We start from the raw sequence: 20,577 nt of genomic DNA on the forward strand, positions 1-20,577 counted from the left end.
GTGACTGAGCCAGTTCTGTATCCGTCTTGCCAGCTCACCTCTGATCCCATGTGACTTCACCTTTTGTACCAGTCTGCCATGAGGGACCTTGTCAAAGGCTTTACTGAAGTCCATATAGATAACATCCAGTGCCCTTCCTTGATCAATCATCTTTGTTACTTCCTCAAAAAACTCAATCAAATTAGTAAGACATTACCTCCCCTTCACAAAACCATGCTGCCTCTCGCTAATAAGTTCGTTTGTTTCCAAATGGGAGTAAATCCTGTCCCGAAGAATCCTCTCTAATAATTTCCCTACCACTGACGTAAGGCTCACTGGCCTATAATTTCCTGGATTATCCTTGCTACCCTTCTTAAACAAAGGAACAACATTGGCTATTCTCCAGTCCTCTGGGACCTCACCTGTAGCCAATGAGGATGCAAAGATTTCTGTCAAGGCCCCAGCAATTTCTTCCCTTGCCTCCCTCAGTATTCTGGGGTAGATCTCATCAGGCCCTGGGGACTTATCTACCTTAATGCTTTGCAAGACACCCAACACCACCTCCTTTTTGATAATGAGATGACCTATGATGAGATGATCTAGTTCATGTTTCAGTTTTTTCAGTCCTGTTGCTTTAATTATTTATATAAATATATTTCCTTTATATATTTTTATGGGGATAATGCAGGAAAGTGGCATTGAGGTAGATGATCGGCCATGATCTAATTGAATGGTGGAGCAGGCTCAACCGGCTGAATGGCCTACTCCTGCTCCAATGTTCCTAACTCAAGTATTTTTAGTTGAAACATTGAGTTCCGTTTAATTATTAGAGTAGAAGTCGAAGTAGGAACAGTTGCTTTGATGGTGAACAGACCTTCGGTTTCTATGTCATGGGATGGACCACACTAGTAATGACAATAATTCAAAATGGGCTAAGTGTCAAGCATTCTCACAATGTGCAGGCTTTAGCAACTTAAAACTGCATAAAATCCTCATTGATGATTATTGGTTGTTCATGGAGCAAGGACCTACAGTGAATTCTTAGTGACCAAAGTAGTTTGTTTGATTGCAATACTCATCCGGACGATTCAAGGAACATTTGAAATCTGAAGTACAATAATTTCATGGATATGTTTCAGATCTACTGCTTATCGAATGTTTGTATTTTGCAAGAAATGTTATTCCATTGCGCTTAGTATAATTTTACACTTGCTCTGGATGTCCATCTTTTAATTTACAGCACTTCGGTTATTTAAATATTCCTTTTCTTTTTGTCACTGCTTTATGATTACTGAAAACATTTTGTTCATTTTTTTCATTAGTCTAAATGTTAATTTTTTTTGTCATTGCTTTGACATTTTAAATAATTGTAACAAGAAACTGTTTCTTGATACTTTCCAACCTTTGCACAGATCATTTTTATAAACATTTTTCATTAAATTCATTGTCATCTATGATATGTCATTACTAAACTTCTCAACTGTGGGATGTACTGTTTCAAACACCGACAAGAGTTTAACAGCATGTTCTAATTCCTTTCGTGCATTCCTGCTTTTATAGCATTCTACTCATAATTAAAATATTAAGTGAATAAAATTAAACTTTGAGGATGCAAAATTTCAATGGAAAATCGAGCAGGTTGTGTTATGGGCGGTTGATCCACTATCCCTCACCTTGCCCCTTTGAAATTAAATTTTACACACTATGTTCCTAGAGGTTTTTGCAAAATAAGGTAGAACGCTTCGAACAAATAGTTGAATCTTTGCATAAGGTAGAAATTAAAAACTTGAGGGATGACTGGTAGCAAATGGAAATAATTAATCCTGACAATGCTTAATAATGCAGCAATGTAAAGTTTCAATTTCCCATACCAGCCTGAGTTTAAAAAAAAACACAGAAATGTACAACAGTTTTTGTGTTGTGTGCTGTAGCTTCATCTACAGGACACTTCATCAACTGTTTTCACTTTGAATGAAAGCAGCCACATGGCCAACAGAGTAAAAACACTGTAGAGCAAGTCACGAAAGTAAGGAAATATTGTCATTGTGTTTTTTTTATAGCCCAATCTTGTGATGCATGCCCCATCTGTTGCTTTGCCTATACAATCTCATCAATTTGGATCCCAGCAATTTTACCAGCAACCAGCAGCATTTGCTGCAATGCAGATAGGACAACCACAACAGGTGAGCACCAGCCCACTTTTTTTTAATCAGTCTTTTTGTTGTTACACTAAGGTTCCTTTTAGGAATGAACTGCATGGCTGTGCAGTTTGTGAATCTTTCCAGTTTTGTTACCTTATCCATATGTTCTGATTTTTCATAGTTGGACCCTTATTTCTGCACTGCAACATTCCATTTTCAGGTAGATATTACATTCTAATTGCACATTATGTTCTCATTGGTTTGTTCTTCATGAGATACCAAGATCTTACTCTAATTATTCTAAACTTTGTGGACAGTACTATTGGAATCACTTGCATTTTTGCCACTTTTAGTCCAGTTTCTCTCTCTCCACCTTCTGTAAGAATGATGTCTTAAAGGAGCTAATTTCACAGGGTGATTTATGTTGCCAGTAAATGAAAAAGGACAGATGAAAAGATAGCTTTGAAGCCAGTGTTTGGTGTTCTGTAGGCAATAATTTTTATGCTGGGGGTATTTTACTTGAAATTTTGATGTAAATTGTACTGACATACTGGTAAGTAAAACAAACGGTGTGCAAGTTCTGTAAATGTTTTTAGGCTGTGCAATAAATTCTTGTGTTTTTTTTCAGCAACAGGTGCCAACCATAAAGCCTCTTGTCCAGCCTGCATCTCAGCCCCTGCCACAGTATCAGGTTCAACAGCCTCCAATGCCAGCACAGCCATCCCAACCTCTTACGCAAATGAAACCATTACAGATTTCTTCAGTACCACTTCAGCTTAACCAAGCAACTCCGGTATGTCCCTTTTCTTCAGAACAATATATGTTTTAAAAATTGTTTATAGAGCACAAGAAATCAGTCACCTGGTCATCGGACATTGCTTGTACACAAGGAGTAAAACTGTTTTACACATGCACTTACACTCTCACACTGCCACTCAATCCTTAATGCTGCCTTGTTTACTAGTGGTAAAAAAAACAGTGCTGATAGTTTTTAGGACTTGTGAGAATTATGGATTAGGATCCACACTTATATTACCATACAAGTATTGGACGCATGTTTTAAAAATCAAGTAACTGGGAGCAGTCACTTTCCTTGTTTGGGGAAGGCATATTTTGTATTAAATTTCTTGGTGAGCTTTGATCCAAAAAGATAAAATATACACGTTAGTTCATGTGCTATTTAATGCAGTCTTCAGGAGGAACTCACTGTGACAACTAAATTATAAGAATCCTACTGAGCACAGGAGATGTGTGACTTGAAAAAGCGAACAAAGACATTACTATGCTTACTCTTCCTGTACAGAAATTAAAATGTCAGAATCCCTTGGGACCACGTGAACCATGTAATCTTTCCATTCTGATGTCGGCCATGACTCAGTTAGTAGCACTGTTGCCTCTGAGCCAGAGGGATGTGGGTTTATGTCCCACTCCAGAGACTTAAGCACAAAATTCTAGACACTCCACTGCAGTACTGAGGGACTGCAGCATAGTCAGAGGTGCTGTCTTTTGCATAAGGTGTTAAATTTAGATACCATCTGCTCTCAGGTGAATGTAAAAGATCCCATGCCATTGTTTCAAAGAAGAGTGGGGGTGCTTTCCACGGTGTACAGGCCAATATTTATCCCTCAATCAAGATCACAAAACAAATTATCTGGTCATTATCATCACATTGTTGTTTGTGAGAGCTGGCTGTGTGCAGATTTGCTGCCATATTTCCTATGTTACAACAGTGACTACACTTCAGAAGTGCTTCATTAGCTGTAAAGTACTTTAGGACATCCTGAGGTTGTGAAAAGTGCTATATAAGTGCAAGACTTTTTCACTTCTGGCCTATGGCTTCAAAACCAGCCCACTTTGTCAGGTAGCCTTTTAAAATATGTCCTAAGCTAGATAAATGTAGGCAACTGTAACCCAGTCGACATGAAACTGCCCATAAATTATTCGTGCTATCTCAGGAGGCAGTAAAGTTGGTTTGCTGTGAGAAATGGGGAAAAAAATTACCTTGTTCCTGTTGCAATCAAGGCAAGCTGTTGGGCAAAGCAGAGAAAGTTTCCACTAAAATAAAAGCAAAATACTGCAGATGCTGGAAATCTGAAATAAAAACAGAAAGTGCTGGAAATACTCAGCATGTCTGGCAGCATCTGTGGGGAGAGAAGCAGAGTTAACGTTTCAGGTTCTGATGAAAGGTCACAGACCCGAAACGTTAACTCTGCTTCTTCTGCTGTCAGACCTGCTGAGTATTTCCAGCACTTTCTGTTCTTATATCAGAAAGTTTCCGTCTGCATCTAGTTTTGCTAGTCATGAGATTGGATATCAAAACTGGAGGATTATTCCCGGTACTAGCACTGATGATTTTGCAATTTCATAAGCACAATACTTCACAAAAAAAATGTATTTAAAAGCTACTGAAACTGAAGTGTGTACAATAGTATGTATTTTCCATTTCCTTTGATCTTCATGTAATGGTGTAAGCATATAAACATATTTCTTTCTAGTTTACAAATAGGATTATCTTCTGTCTCAGTCAATTGAAATATTTTATATCTTGAAAGTTATATTCTTTTAAACAGTTAAAAGCCCTACAAGAGACTAGAATCAGTGTGTCTCAGATTCTCTTGCGATGTGAAGCTAAGAATTTATAGGAAGTGAAGTTTCAAATTGTATCAAAAAAACTTGCACTGTAATATGTCAATTTGTGATTATTGAAACACATTCTGTACTGGTACACTGATATGGTATAAGTTGGAGAATTCTAAGAATTAGAATACTATCATTTGCCAAGTGATTTGACGGTGAGAACTAAGCACTTTATTGTGGCTCCTTTTCCCTTTAATACAGTTTTTTTTGATTGACTACGAGTAGTTTATTTTAGCTTGTATCAGAAAAATGACGAATACAATGTAGCAAGTATTTCCAGTGAAAGACAAAATTTGCAAGAAACTCAAAACTTTGTTACTTTGTACTTGACAGATTTCTCACATTTAAAACTTAATTTGCTATGTCTGGAATTTGCATTTTTATTTATTTTAACTTTTCACAATACAATAGAGGTGATTGAACATATGGTGACTTAGCTGTGCAGTGACATCCATGTACCTTTGCATTACTGCCCTTAAGTTTGTGGCTTTTGTAGAACTAATACTTTTTTGTGAAAGTGACAGTCCTGTACATGACTTTCAGGCACAGTTTATTGTCATGCAATATGCTAATTATATACAGTCCTGTGGGATTCACAGATCTTGGGTTGGATAAGGAATTGGCTGGATTCTCATAGGCAGAAGATTGTTAATGGTAATGGTTCTGCATCAGGACCAGTTACTACTGGAATCCCAAAGGAATTGGTGTTGGGACAGTTGCTGGTACCATTGCTCTTCACAATCCATATTCATGATCTGGTTGAATGTGTTGTGGGAACTGTCTGCTAGTTTATAAATGATGCAAAGATTTGTGCAAGTGTTAAGACTTTAAATGAGAAATGAAACAGTTACAAACCAATCTAGATGCAGTGTAGGAATGGGTATGGGAGAAATCACCAGTGTAATTTAAAATCGATACACATAGGCTGGAATTTTACCACAACTTTGGAGATGGGCTGGGAGGTGAGAGGGGTGATAAAATGATGGCAGAACACATCAGGAGGGAAACCCTTTGTGTTGTCATGCTAGGCCCCCACCTGCCAAGAATGAGGCACATTAATTTTGTCATGAACAAAGATTTTAAACTGTTGCTGGAGTGAAGAAAGGACGTGTTAAATAGATCAGCTGTGGCTAGAAAATACATTTGCATATTAACAGACAGTGTTTGGAAGGACAAAGCAGCCATTCCCTGACGCATTCAACCTACAATGGACTTTTGACTACCAGACATTGAAGGTGGGGGAGCTCGCATTCCAGGTTGACTGCTAAGATGGCCGAATACACAAATGGACATGGTCAAACCAGCTAGTCAATGACTGACTTGCTGTGCAACCTGAGTTTTTTGAATTTGTACAAACAGTTTGGGCAGAGTGTCAATTTTCTCCTGGACTGAGAAGATCTCTCCTGTCTGCTCCAATCTTTTTCTCACAAGCCTCTGAATCCACTGAAGACACATGAACCCCAAGAGAGAAAAGTCTCCTACAGCGAACAAGGTTTAAGAATAATGCTGGGCCCTAACGAATGGCAAGATCTACTTACAGTGAGCTTGAAGAACCATAACTAAAACTCTTCAGATATTGCCTCAAACTTTTCCACTTTATTTTTCTTCTCTTTTCTGTCTCTATTTGCATGTGTGTATCGCGTATGCATGCTAGTGTGGAGCGCATGTATCCGTAGGTATTAACTGAATTAGAGTTTAAGTTTAATAAATTTCATTTCTTTAAACCTAAAAAAGCCTGTTTGTGCTGGTTTCTTTGCCTTATAATTGGAAAGCGGTGAACAAGGATTCACCAAGGGGGAACTAAAAACACGGGTGTGTTTAAAATTAACCCCTGTTACGGCAAGACCAGGTGAAGGCTGAAAGGGAACCCTCGACCTCTTTCTCACCTGGTCGTAACAGTGTTCTTGCCTCCAGGGGATATTTCCAGAAGGGAGAACGGCAGTGGCTCAGCTGCCTGCCAACTGGACGCGGGCAGCCAATTAATTGGCCTATTAACAGCCATTTTATGATCCCGCTGGCATTTTACTGGCACTGGAATGGCTCCCCCACCTCTTAAGTCCGCCAGCTTCATCGAGGCAGCTCCCTGGGGTGGTGGGGCATCCTTTCTGGAGGCTCGATGTCCCATGAAGGGGGCCCAGTGGCAGCAATGGCCAGTCCCATTTGTCTGCCTGGCCCTGGCACAGAAATAAAAGTTTCCACTTGCCAGCAAGGGCGTCTCAATATGGAGACACCATGTCTTTTCCCTTGCAGCCTCAGCAGCAGCCACCTTCATCAGTGGCGCTGCCAAGACTGTAGAGCTGGAGGCCTTCTAATTGGGCCAGTAGCTCGGAGAGGCAGCTCGCCATCCTTAATTGGACGGCGGTCCCAGCGGCGGCCCGTAAAATGGCCTCTGCAGCCCCACTGCCCGCTGGGACGAGCTTGAGGCATGCATTGGGAATTCACTCTTGCAGGTAAAATTCCGGCCATATACTTATGCAAATCGATTAGCTTAAAGTCAAAGCATATGTATGCCATGTAGGGTTCCAAATTAAAGACTGTGGTGCGGGCAGAAGCACTAGGTGTTACTAACCTGAATCTCTAAAGATACGAAACCGTGCTGTGAGACTGTAACAAAAGTATTGGCATGTGTTGATCAGACAATCCAATAGAAGATGAAAAGCACTATATTGTTATTGTATAAGACCTTGGTTAGACTTCATAAAGAGTGCTCTAACGAGTTTTGGCCCCTTCACATGGTGGGTGATACGGAGGCCCTGGGAAAGATACAGAAGAGAATTACTAGGCTGATAGCAAGCTTAGAAGCCCTCAGTTACCACGGTAGGCTTGGAGAGTTCGGTATTTTTACTCTAGAAAAGTGTAGATTTGGGGGTAATTTGATGATGACTAAACTCTGTTCATGTGGATAGACTAATTGAGATAGATAGGTTAGGAGGGAACTGGGAAGATGCATTAAAGTTACCTAATCTTCGAGCTATTTGCAAAGGGACCTTGTGAGCAGCATGAAATTGCCAATCAAATCTTTTTACTGCTTTTTATATTCTGTTCAGTTCTACTTAATTTTGTTTAATGATGAGCTCTGATTAGATCATTGGGAGCGCTAACTTTTAAAACATTTACTAAAGCATGTAAGGAAATAACTTGTATTTATGTAGCACATTTCATAAGCTCAAGACATGTCAAAGTGCTTGATAGCCAATGAACTATTTTAGAATGATGATCTGTATTGTAATGAAGGGAAATGTGGCAGCCAATTTGTGCACAGCAGCGTTCCACAAACAGCAATGAAATAACTCACCAGATAATCTCTTTTAGCGATATTGGTTTAGGGATAAATGTTAACCAGGGCACAGGAGAACTGTCCTAATCTTCTGAGAATAGTGCCATGTGGTCTTTTACATTTACTTGAGGGCCCATAGGAGCTTTGGTTTAATGTCTGTCTCAAAGACAGCACCAGCAGCAGTGCAGCATGCACTCAATATTGCACTGAAGTGTCAGATTGGATCAGTCTAAGTGGAGATTGATTTGCACGTGAATGCAAGAGACGAGGCTGGGGTGTTCAAAACAATCTTCAGCCAGAAGTGCATGATCCATCTTGGCCTCCTCCTGAAATCCCCACCATGAGAGAAGCCAGTCTTCAGCCAATTTGATTCACTCCAGGTGATATCAAGAAATGGCTGAGCGGACTGGATATATCAAAGGCTCTGGTCCCTGGCAACATCCGGTCATAGTGCAAAAGACTTGTGCTGTAGAACTTGCTGTGCCTCTAGCCAAGCTGTTCCACTACAGCTAAAGCACTGGTATCTACCTGACAATGTGGTAAATTGCTAAACTAAATCCTGTCCACAAAAAGCAGGACAAATTCAGTCCTGACAATTACCGCAACAACACTCAATCATCAACAAAGTGATGGAACGTGTCATTGACGGTGCTATAAAGCGGCACTTATTCATCAATAACCTCACTGATGCTTCACTTGGATTCCAACAGGATCATTCAATTCAATCTAGCCTTTGTACAAAAATGGACAAAAGAGCTGAATTCCAGAGGTGAGCATGGATTCCCCTTGATATCAAGGCAGTGTTTAACCAAGTGTGGCATCAAGGAGCCCTTGTAAAATTGAAGTCAGTGGGAATCAAGGGGAAAACTCTCTACTGGCTGGAATTATATATACAAAGGAAAATGGTTGTGGTTGTTAGAGGCTATTCATCTCAGCCCCAGGACATCGCTGCAGCAGTTCCTTAGGGCAGTGTCGCCAGTAAAATCGTCTTTGGCTGCTTTATCAATGACCTTCCCTCCATTATAAGGTCAGAATTGGGTTGTTCACTGATTGCACAGTGTTCCGTACCATTCATAACTCTAAAGATCATAAAGCAACCATGCACACATGCAACAAGACCTGGACAACATTCAGGCTTGGGCTGATAAGTGGCAAGTAACAGTTGTGCCACACAAGTGCCAGGCAATGACTATCTCCAACAAGAGCGAGTCTGATCACCTCCCCTTGACATGAAATGGGATTACCATTGTCTAATCCCCCACCATCGACATCATGGGGGTCACAATTGACTAGAAACCTAGCTGGACCAGCCACATAAATACTGTGACAACAAGAGCAGGTCAGAGACTGGATATTCTGCGGGGTGTGCCTCACCACCTGACTCCGCAAAGTCTTTCTATCATCTACAAGGCACAAGTAAGGAGTGTAATGTCATGTGCCTAGATCAGTGCAACTCCAATAACACTCAAGCTCGGCACCTACCAGGACAAAGTAACACAGTTAATCGGCACCCCATTTACCACCTTAAACATTCACTCATTCCCCTACTGGCACACTTTGACTGTAGTGTATGCCATCTACAAGATGCACTGCAACAACTGGTCGAGGCTTCTTCAACAGCACCTCCCAAACCACGACCGCTACCACCAAGAAGGACAAGGATACTAGTCGCATGGGAGCACCACCAGCTGCAAGTTCCCCTCCAAGTCACACACCATCCTGACTTGGAAATATATCGCCATTCCGTAATGGTCACTGGGTCAAAATCCTGGAACTCCCTACCCAGCAATACTATGGGAGTACCTTCACCACATGTACTGCAGTGGTTCAAGGGAAATTAGAGATGTGCAATAAATGCTGGGCTCATGTCCCATGAATGAATAAATTTAAAGAAAAAATTGTTACTCAAATTAGCGCGAAACTTCTGGCAACCAATATATTGGTGTAAGAGGTATTACTGAAAATATTCAAACATGATGGGACTTTATCAAAAAAATCATGTAAAGCTACTTTGCTGAAATGTACAAAAATCTGAAACCAGACCTTTTTAATTTTAAAGGTTACAACATATAAAATGACTGACTGATTATTAAAGCTTGAACTAAATCCATTCTGAGGTTATTCAGACAAGAATCAGCTTAGGTTCTAATTTCTGTTTTTTTGGATTCTGTAACAATTCCACTAAGGAACAAATTTATTCAATGAAATATATTGACTTCAGATCATATATATCATTGTTGAAATGTATTGATTAATTAAAAATGAAACTTATTTGCAGATGGTCATTCCACAAGTCTCAGTTCACTATTCGACTGAAATAGGAGTTCCACCACAAAGGCATCAGATACTAATTGTGCCAGTGCAGCCTTTAGTTTTTCCACCACCTCTGCAAATCCAGGCTGAAACTGCTCCAGCAACTGGTACCTACTACGCTGAACGGCAAATACAAGTGCAATCCAGTGGTGCCTCACATTCAGTGCAACAGACAATTCCAGTGCAAGTCAATATTCCTCAGTTGTTAAACCAACAGAACAAAGATACTCCCTCGTCAACTATGCAGATCTCTACTGATGTTTCTCAAAGCGTACGTCTAAATTTTGTTGTTGGAGAAACCAATTTGAAGGTGTAGTTAAGAACGTAAATGGGAGCAGGAGTAGGCCATACAGCCCCTTGAGCTTGCTCTGCTATTAATTAAGATCACGGCTGTTTCTGAACTTCAACTGTGCTTTCCTGCATGCTTCCCGTAAAAAGTTATCGATCTCAGGATCAAATATACTTAATGACTGAGCATCCAAAGCACTCTGGGGTAGAAAAATACCAAAGATTCACAACCCTCTGAGTGAAGAAATTGCTAATCATCTCAGTCCAAAATGGCTGTGCCCCTTATCCTTAGATTATGGCCCCTAAATCTAGGCTCTCCAGCCAGGGAAACAGCCTCTCAGCATCTACCTTGTCAAGCCCTCAGAATCTTGTATGTTTCAATGAGATTACCTCTCCTTATTCTAAATTCCAGAGAGTATAGGCACATTCTTTTCAATCTCTCCTCATAGGGAAACCAATCAATCAAGTGAGGATTTGTTGCATCAGTTGTAAGGCAAGTATATCCTTCCTTAGGTATGTCGACTACCCTGTACACAGTTCTCCAGGTCTGGTTTCATCAAAGCCCTGTACAATTGCATGAAGACTTCCTTACTCTTGTACTCCAACCCCCTTACAATAAAAATCAACTTACCATTTGCCTTCCTAATTGCTTGCTATGCCTGCATGTTAACTTTTTGTGTTTCTTGTACGAGGACACACAAATCCCTCTGGACACTGACACTGAATAGTTTCTGATCATTTAAAAAATATTCTGTTCTTCTATTCTTCCAACCAAAGTAAATAAACTCACATTTCCGCACATTATACTCGACCTTCCATAATAATAAAAGCAAAATACTGCAGATGCTGAAAATTTGAAATAAAAACAAAGTGCTGGAGATACTCAGCAGGTATGGCAGCATCTGGGGAGAGAGCAACAGAGTTTCAACAAATGGTGGCTGTTATAATAAGTAAATAATGTAACATTAAGTGTAACATTAATTCATTAAATTGTTTTGAGAAGAAAGTCTAGGGGAGTTCTTTTATTCAAACTACTTTCAGTTTTAGATTGAAATACATAACTCTGTTTCTCTCTCCACAGATGCTGCCAGACCTACTGAGTACTTCCAGCACTACTTGTTTTTATACTCAACTTGCCGCCTCTTTGCCCAGTCACTTAACCTATCTATATCCCTCCTCTTTGTGTTCTCCTCACAGCTTACTTTCCCACCTAGCTTTGTATCGTCAGCAAATGTGGATACAGAACACGTGGTCTCTTCATCTAAGTCTTTAATACAGATCGTAAATAGCTGAGGCCCCAGCACTGACTTAGCAGTACTCCACCAGTAAGAGCCTGCCGACCTGAAAATGACCTGTTTATTCCTACACTCAGTTTTCTGTCTTTTAACCAATCCTTTATCCATGCTAATTTATTACACCAAATTCCATGAGCTCTTATCTTGTGCAACAATCTTTTGTATAGCACCTTATCAATTATTTCTGGGCGATGCAGTGATACAAATAAGCCATATTCTGTTCCATATGATAGCAAAGGTTCTGTTGCGAATGCTTGCACTTCTCCATTCTTAAGTGTGTTATGACCAGGTGAGATAGGGGTTTAGGCGTTCCCGCTCAGCCTTTGCCTGGTTTAACCGTAACAGGGTTTAATTTTAATAATACTGTGTTTTAGCTCCCCCTCAGTGAATTCTTGTTCACTGCTTCCCAATTGTAAGGCAAAAAAATCAATTAGACAGGTTTTCTTAGATTTAAACAAGAAAGGTGGAATTTTATTAAACTTTAATCTTAAACTCTAATCTGGTTAACGACTGTGAATATGCGACGCGACACTGCAAGCATGCATACGCAATAAACACACGCGGATAGAGACAGAAAAAGTAGAAGGAATAAAGGGGAAAAGTTTGAGGCAATATCTTTTAGTTATTTACGGTCCTTTGAGTTCAGTGGTCTTTGGTTGCCGGTAAGTCTTGCTATTCTTTGGGGTCCAGTTCACGCTTTGACTTGTTTCGATGTAGGAGTCTTTTCTCTCTCGCTCTCGCTCTCGCTCTCGCTCTCGCTCTCGCTCTCGCTCTCGCTCTCTCTCTCTCAAGGTTTACGTGTCTGTAGTTGGTCCAGAGACTTGTGAGAGAGCGCCAGCCAGGAGAAAAGCGCTCTTGTTCCAAATTCAGTTGCAATCTGCAGTCTGACCCCAAACTGTCCTGTGAGCACAATTCAAAACTCCAAGTTGGCCAGCTGGTTAATCATGTGACTAAGTTTTTTTTTAACAAACTCTTGCATCTGTGGATTCCAGAGCTCTCGGGAGGGGGGAGGGGTAGTGCTGTCTCTTACCCCGACAGGGTGTGGATCACCGTTGCGCAGCCCAATCTCTGTTAATTGAATCAGTGAGCAATTCTTTTGTCTCTCCAAGCACTGTTCTCTTAGTATGCAAATGTCCTCCAGCCAAGTGTCTGGTGAAGTTTGTCTTAAACAAATAATTTCTTCACTCCAGCACCAGTTTAAAATTAATGTTCATATGATGAAATTAATATGCTTCATTCTTGGCAGGTGGGGGTCTTCATGACAGTTGCTTCGATACCAAGTGGGTGCTGAAATTTCCAGTTTTTCAGCTTGTCTGCTCCCATGGCGAAACATCTTTTTAATACTTGTGGCCTTCCTGATGAAGGTTGCTACTTGATGGAAATTATTGATTAGCAACTGTTTGTTTTCTGCGTTTGGTTATGTTTGCACAATACAGTCGAAGTCCAGTCACAAAGTGCTAAAGTTATCAAAAACTCTATCCTTCAATGATCCTTTCTCTGCTTATTTTAACTGTAGTAGAATTACTGAGGTTCTAAAGTAAAACTTTGTAGAAGGTTTGAGATTTTGAAAGACCTCTAGTTGTTACGTTAAAAAGTTATTGTTTCTGTAAACAGGAGAGTCACCCTCAGCAAGATAAACAGCAGACAGCAACATATGGTGGCTGTTATGATAAGTAAGTAATGTGACATCAAGTGTAACATTAATTCATTAAGTTGTTTTGAGGAGATAGTCTAGGGCAGTTCTTTTATTCAAACTACTTTCAGTTTTAGGTTGAAATACATAAACAAAGTAAAAATTCTGTTGTCACTGGGTAATATCCTTGTGTGCTTTCATGAGAAAGTGAAGTACAGAGCTGCAACTACAGATTACCTGAGATTGGATTCACAGTTAGTTCCATGATGATGGAAAAATCACAATCTGCCAAGCACTTTGGAACTCCGACTGGTAGCATGGTTTTTTTTGTTGCACACATGCAGATCAGCTTAGGCTTAAGTTCTGGCTAGTATTGTATCCAATGGGGTGGGTTATTCCTATTGGTAATGTCAGAGAGCAGCCTAACAAAGACAGAGCAAGCATCCCATGTTTCTTTTCAGATAAGAAAACCAGTATTTTTATCTATAGGATAGTACATGGTATCCAGACTTCCCTTTTAAGGAACCTTAGCACAGTGGTTTTCTTTTCAGCAAAATACGAATAAAATATGAATGGGGAAAACTGGAATTATATTAATGTTTCTGCAGCGCACATGGCCTTAACATCTTCCAATTTGAGACTATTTTCCTCCAAACAGTATATGTTCTGATGCTGCTTCAGGAAAAGAGATGAGTGATGGATATGAAGGAATTCAAGCCAGTGCGAAACAGGAGAGCAAAAGTTCAAGGAAGCATCATAAGAGGTCTACGCGCACTCGTTCACGTCAGGAGAAGGCCAGTAAGCCAAAGCTGACTCTTCTTAATGTGAGTATTTAAAAACCTTTTATATAAAAGGCATGACCTGGAAATTAGTAGATTGAATTATCTTAAATGCACAACTGCTATTCACTTCCTTACAGGTGTCGAATGTAGGTGATAAAATGGTAGAATGCCAACTGGAAACTCATAATCACAAAATGGTAACCTTTAAATTTGATTTGGATGGTGATGCTCCAGATGAAATAGCAAATTATATGGTAAGTTTTATAATTTAAAGAAATAGATGGAAATGTAACAATTGGATTTATTTTATTGAAATATAATCAAAAACATTTCATCAAAATGAAAAACGGAACCAGCCATTTTAAAAACGTAGTGTCATTTTTTTAATAGGTAGATAATGATTTTATCTTGGAAATTGAGAAGGAGATTTTCATCGAACAGATGAAAGATATAATGGATAAAGCAGAGGATATGCTTACTGAAGAAACAGAGGAAGAAAGAGGCTCTACTCATAGTATGGGTTTTCAGCAAATTGCTGGAAAGTCTGAAATTGAGGGTCAGGTATGTTATACTTTGTTACACTCTTGGTTTTTCATTATATTCTAAATAGTCAAGTCATACCATTTGACGACTTTTAAGATTCATTAGATAGTAAATGGCTATCGGGTGATTGACAAATAAATTCATATCAAGTAAAAATGAAAAAAAACACATTTTTTGGGTTCTAGCATGCTTCTTGCTGAAAGCAAGTACTAGTATTCATAAATGCTGTTTTCCCAATTAGTTTTAAAATTTCAAATATAGTATTACCAAAGTATCACCAAGATACATTAGGACTGGGATAATAAAAGCAAAATACTGCAGATGCTGGAAATCTGAAATAAAAACAAGAAATGCTGGAAATACTCAGCAGGTCTGGCAGCAACTGTGGAGAGAGAAGCAGAGTTAATGTTTCAGGTCAGTGACCCTTCTTCAGAACTAGCAGATATTAGAAATATGAAGGGTTTTAAGTAAGTAAAACGGGGGTGGGGCAAGAGATAACAAAGGAGAAGGTGTTGATAGGACAAGGTCACAGAGAATAACCGACCAGAAGGTCATGGAGCAAAGGCAAACAATATGTTAATGGTGTGTTGAAAGACAAAGCATAGTACAGATAGTTTCTCTGTCTCTGCACATCTGCTCTGATGATGCTACCTTCCATGACAGCGCTTCTGATATGTCTTCCTTTTTCCTCAACTGAGGATTCTACCCACTGTGGTTGACAGGGCCCTGAACCGTGTCCAGCCCATTTCCCGCACCTCTACCCTCACCCCTTCCCCTCCTTCCCCAGAACCGCGACAGGGTTCCCCTTGTCCTCACTTTCCACCCCATCAGCCTCCATATCCAAAGGATCATCCTCTGCCATTTCCGCCACCTCCAGCGTGATGCCACTACCAAACGCATCTTCCCCTCCCTTCCCCTGTCAGCATTCCGAAGGGATCATTCCCTCTGTGACGTGGTCCACTCCTCCAACACCCCCACCACCTCGTCCCCTTCCCACTGCACCTTCCCCTGCAAGCGCAGGAGGTGTAATACCTGTGCATTTACCTCCTCTCTCCTCAATATCCCAGGCCCCAAACACTCCGTTCAGGTGAAGCAGCGATTTACTTGTACTTCTTTCAATGTAGTATACTGTGTTCACTGCTCACAATGTGGACTGCTCTACATTGGGGAGACCAAACGCAGACTGGGTGACCGCTTTGTGGAACACCTCTGCTCAGTGGAAAGCATGACTCCGAGCTTCCGGTTGCTTGCCATTTCAACACTTCCCCCTACTGTCATGCTCACATCTCTGTCCTGGGATTGCTGCAGTGTTCCAGTGAACATCAATGCAAGCTCAAGGAACAGCATCTCATTTACCGATTAGGCACGCTACAGCCTGCTGGACTGAACATTGAATTCAATAATTTCAGAGCATGACGGGGCCCCCATTTTACTTTTTTTCTTTTTTATATATTTTTTGTTTTTATTTTATTTTATCTTCGTTTGTTCAGTTTGCCTACCCACTGCTTTTTTCATGTTTGTGCTTGGGGCTGTTTAGTTTTCAGTCCATTAACACCCTATCTGTACTAATGCTTTGTCTTTCAACACGCCATTAACATATTGTTTGCCTTTGCTCCATGACCTTCTGGTCGGTTATTCTCTGTGACCTTGTCCTATCTGCACCTCCTTTGTTATCTCTTGCCCCACCCCCGCTTTACTTGCTTCAAACCTTTCACATTTCTAATATCTGCTAGTTCTGAAGAAGGGTCACTAACCTAAAACATTAACTCTACTTCTCTTTCCACAGATGCTGCAGACCTGCTGAGTTTTCCAGCATTTCTTGTTTTTATTACATTCGGACTGGGTATGTTCATGTGTTCTCAGAGCTACATGACATTATTAGTTTAAAAAGTCATTCAAACATTTTACTTATGGTAGCAAACTCGGAATATTGCGGTTCAATTCAGCATCCCATATTTGAAATGATTTATCTGTCTTAAATCTAAGATGCTAAGCAACATGAAACACAGAGTAAAATTGTTATAATCATTTGTTTGGTAAGACAGTGGTACAGAAAAATTAACTGATTTAGTCCATGTATATGTGAAATACAGTGAACCTTTTAGGTTTCTTGGTTTGTGTTACCCCCTCTGTAGCCTGAAATGAAATCATTTTAAAGTAATTTTCCAGCTCTTGTATTTTGGAAGGCATTTAGAAAATGCTAATAATCTATTGGCGGTGATCTTTTTGTAAATAGGATTTTGGTGTTTTACACTTTGCTTTTTTGCTCCAAGAAATGTTTGTTTGAAGATGGGTCCTGCTTTAGAAAGACTGATAGCTTTACTTTATGTTCCTTTAGGTTCTAGTCTAATGCTTATACCATTTTCCCTGTCATTTGCAGATGCCAGCTTCTCAACAGTGCCAACAGAATGGTAAGCAGTATTAGATATCTTCTCCGATTGAAAAACTAAACACACAATTTATTGTGAGTTTTTTGTTATTTTTTTTGAGTGGAACCAGTATGTTTTAGAAATCCTGCATGTCCGGGCAACAATGACAACAACTTGCTTTTATTTAGTGCGTTTAACATCATAAAATGTCCCAAGGCACTTCACAGGAACAAAATTTGTCAGTGAGCCACATAAGGAGATACTAGACCAGATGGTCAAAAGTTTGGTCAAAGTAGACAGACAGATTTAAGGAGTGACTTAAAGGAGGAAAGAAAGGAATAGAGGTGGAGATATAGGGAGGGAATTCCAGAACTTGAGGCCTAGATGGCTGAAGGCATAGCCACTACCGTGGAGTGATTAAAATCGGGAATTCTTAATGGGCCACAATTTGAAGAGCGCAGATTCTGCTGTGGGGGTACAAAGCAGAATAGGGATAGGAGCAAGGCCATGAAGCAATTTGAAAACAAGAATGAGAATTTTAAAATCAAAGCATTGCTTGACCAGGAGTCAATGTATATCAGCAAACACGAGGGTGGTGGTGGTGGTTGATAGGGGAGCTAGACTTGGTGCAAAGTTTTGAATGGCCTCAAGTTTGCAGAGGGTTGAAAGTGGGAGATCGGCCAGGATTGTTGAAATAATCCATACTAGAGGGAACAAAGGAATGGATGAGGGTTTCAGCAGCAGAGAAGCTGAGGCAAGGTTGAAGCCCAGCGATGTTATGGAGGTGGAAATAGGTGGTCGTGGTGATGGTGCAGATGTATGCTTGGAAGCTCATAGTCATTATTACAGCACAGAAGGAGGTCATTCGGCTCATCTTGGGGTCAAATATACCACCAAGGTTACCAAGGTCTGGTTCAACCTCAGACAGTTGCCAGGGAGGGGGTAAGGGAACTGAGTTTGTGTCTGGGACTGAAGGCAATGTCTTCTTTCTTTCCAATATTTAATTAAAGAAAATTTCTGTGCATCCAATACTGAATGTTGGACAAGTATTCAATTTAGAGTTGGAGGAGGGGGTCAAGAGAGGTGGAAGAGAGGTAAAGCTAAGTATTATCAGTGTACGTATGGAAACTGATGCCGTGATTTCGGATGATGTTGCCGAGGATCAGCTTGTAGATGAGAAAATTTGGGGGTGGTGGTGGGGTGGCGCAGCGTGCCAAGGATAGAATTTTAAGCAATGCCCAAGGTGACTCTGTGGGAGTGAGAAGAGAAGCCATTGCAGTTGATTCTCTGCGTGCAACAAGGTAGTTACAGTTGAAATCAGACAAGTGCCACGTGAGAGATGTGTTGGAGTAGAATTTCATGGCAATTGTGTCAAAGGCTGCAGACAGATCGAGAACGATGAGGAAGGGTTGTTTACCTTTGTCACAGTCAGCTAGGAGTTCACTTATGACTTTGGTAAGACCCATTTCAGTGCTACACCAGAAGTGGAAACCTGATTGGAGGGATTCAAAAAGACGTTTCAAGAAAGGTGGACACCGACATCTTCAATGACTTTGGAGTGGAAAGGAAGGTTCAAGATGGGCCACTAGTTTGCAAGGACGGGGTGGTCAAGGGTTGGATTTTTCAGGAGAGGATTAATAATGGCAGACTTGAAGGAAAGGGAACCATTAATAATGTAAGCTAACATAGGAGCCAGGGAGGTCGAGTGGTCGGTAATTTAGTAGGAATAAGGTCTAGGCAGCAAGAGATAGGTCTTTTCAACAAGAACACAAGAAGTAAGAGCAGGAGCAGACCATACAGTCCATTGAGCCTGCTCCGCCATTCAAAACGATCATGGCTGATCATAGGATTCAACTCCACTTTCCCCGCCTGCTCGCCATATCCCTTGATTCCCTGAGAGACCAAAAATCTGTCTATTCCAGCCTTAAACGTATTCAGTGATGGAGCATCCACAACCCTCTGGGTTCACAACCCTTTGAGTAAAGTAATTTCTCCTCATCTCAGTCCTAAATGATCGGCCCCTTATCCTGAGACCGTGCCCCGTATTCTAGATTTGCCGACCAGCGGAAATGATTTCTGTGTCTAACCTATCCAGTCCCTTTAGAATCTTATATGTTTCAATGAGATCCCCTCTTATTCTTCTAAACTCCAGAAAATACAGGCCCAATTTGCTTAGTCTCTCATCATAGGACAACCCCGTCGTCCCAAGGACCAATCTACTGAATGTTCGCTGTACCGCCTCCAATGCAAGTATACCCTTTCTTAAATTTGGAGACCAAATGTGGTCTCACCAAAACCCTGTACAATTGTAGCAATACTTCCTTATTCCTTTACTCCAATCCCCTTGCAATAAAGGCCAACATGCCATTTGCCTTCCTAATTGTTTGCTGTACCTGCATGTTAACTTTCTGCGTTCCTTGTACAAGCACACCCAAGTCTCTTTGGACATCGACACTTACAAGTTTCACACCTTTTCAAAAATATTCTGCTTTTCTATTCTTACGACCAAAGTGAATAACTTCACACTTCCCTACATTATACTATAGGACAATATAGATGGGCAGAGCAGTGGCAAATGGAATTTAATCCTAAGAAATGTGAGGTGATGTATTTTGGGAGGTCTAACAAGGCAAGGGAATATACAATGGATGGTAGGACCATAGGAAGTACAGAGGGTCAGAGGACCTTGGTGTACTTGTCCATAGATCACTGAAGGCAGTAGTACAGGTATATAAGGTGGTTAGGAGGCACAGAATATAAGAGCAGGGAGATTATGATGGAACTGTATAAAATGCTAGTTAGGCCACAGCTGGAGTACTGTGTACAGTCCTGGTCGCCACACTATAGGAAGGATGTGATTGCACTGGAGAGGGTTCAGAGGAGATTCACCAGGATGTTGTCTGGGCTGGAGCATTTCAGATATGAAGAGACTGGATAGGCTAGAGTTGTTTTCCTTAGAGCAGAGAAGGCTGAGGGGGGACCTGATTGAGGTATTCAAAATTATGAGGGGGGTAGATAGGAAGAAACTTTTTCCCTTAGCGGAGGTGTCAATAACCAGGGGGCATAGATTTAGGATAAGGGGCAGGAGGTTTGGAGGGGATTTGAGGGAAAAAAAATTTCACCCAGAGGGTGGTTGGAATCTGTAACACAATGTCTGAAGGGGTGGTCGAAGCAGGGACCCTCACAACATTTAAGAAGATGAGCACTTGAAACACCATAGCATACAAGGCTGCGGGCCAAGTGCTGGAAAATGGGATTAGAATTGATAAACTTGATGGCTGGCACAGACAGTGTGGGCCAAAAGGCCTGTTTGAGCTGTA

At 40.7% G+C, this 20,577-nt stretch overlaps 1 protein-coding gene across 4 annotated transcripts in view; it reads left to right on the top strand.

Annotated features, from left to right (window-relative positions):
* Positions 1 to 20,577, top strand: part of LOC137380107 (serine/threonine-protein kinase WNK2-like) — a 258,006-nt gene that overhangs the window by 153,585 nt on the left and 83,844 nt on the right. For 2 of the 4 annotated variants that reach the window (XM_068051757.1, XM_068051760.1), the window contains exons 9-17: positions 2,040 to 2,162; positions 2,302 to 2,340; positions 2,749 to 2,913; positions 10,313 to 10,618; positions 13,545 to 13,603; positions 14,222 to 14,387; positions 14,483 to 14,599; positions 14,736 to 14,906; positions 17,269 to 17,299. In XM_068051757.1, the coding sequence (XP_067907858.1) occupies positions 2,040 to 2,162; positions 2,302 to 2,340; positions 2,749 to 2,913; positions 10,313 to 10,618; positions 13,545 to 13,603; positions 14,222 to 14,387; positions 14,483 to 14,599; positions 14,736 to 14,906; positions 17,269 to 17,299 (1,177 nt within the window). The remainder of the gene's footprint in view (positions 1 to 2,039; positions 2,163 to 2,301; positions 2,341 to 2,748; positions 2,914 to 10,312; positions 10,619 to 13,544; positions 13,604 to 14,221; positions 14,388 to 14,482; positions 14,600 to 14,735; positions 14,907 to 17,268; positions 17,300 to 20,577) is intronic. The other 2 variants (XM_068051758.1, XM_068051761.1) reach the window with 2 other exon arrangements.

Source organism: Heterodontus francisci, chromosome 19 (genome assembly GCF_036365525.1).
Source record: "Heterodontus francisci isolate sHetFra1 chromosome 19, sHetFra1.hap1, whole genome shotgun sequence".
NCBI lineage: Eukaryota > Metazoa > Chordata > Chondrichthyes > Heterodontiformes > Heterodontidae > Heterodontus > Heterodontus francisci.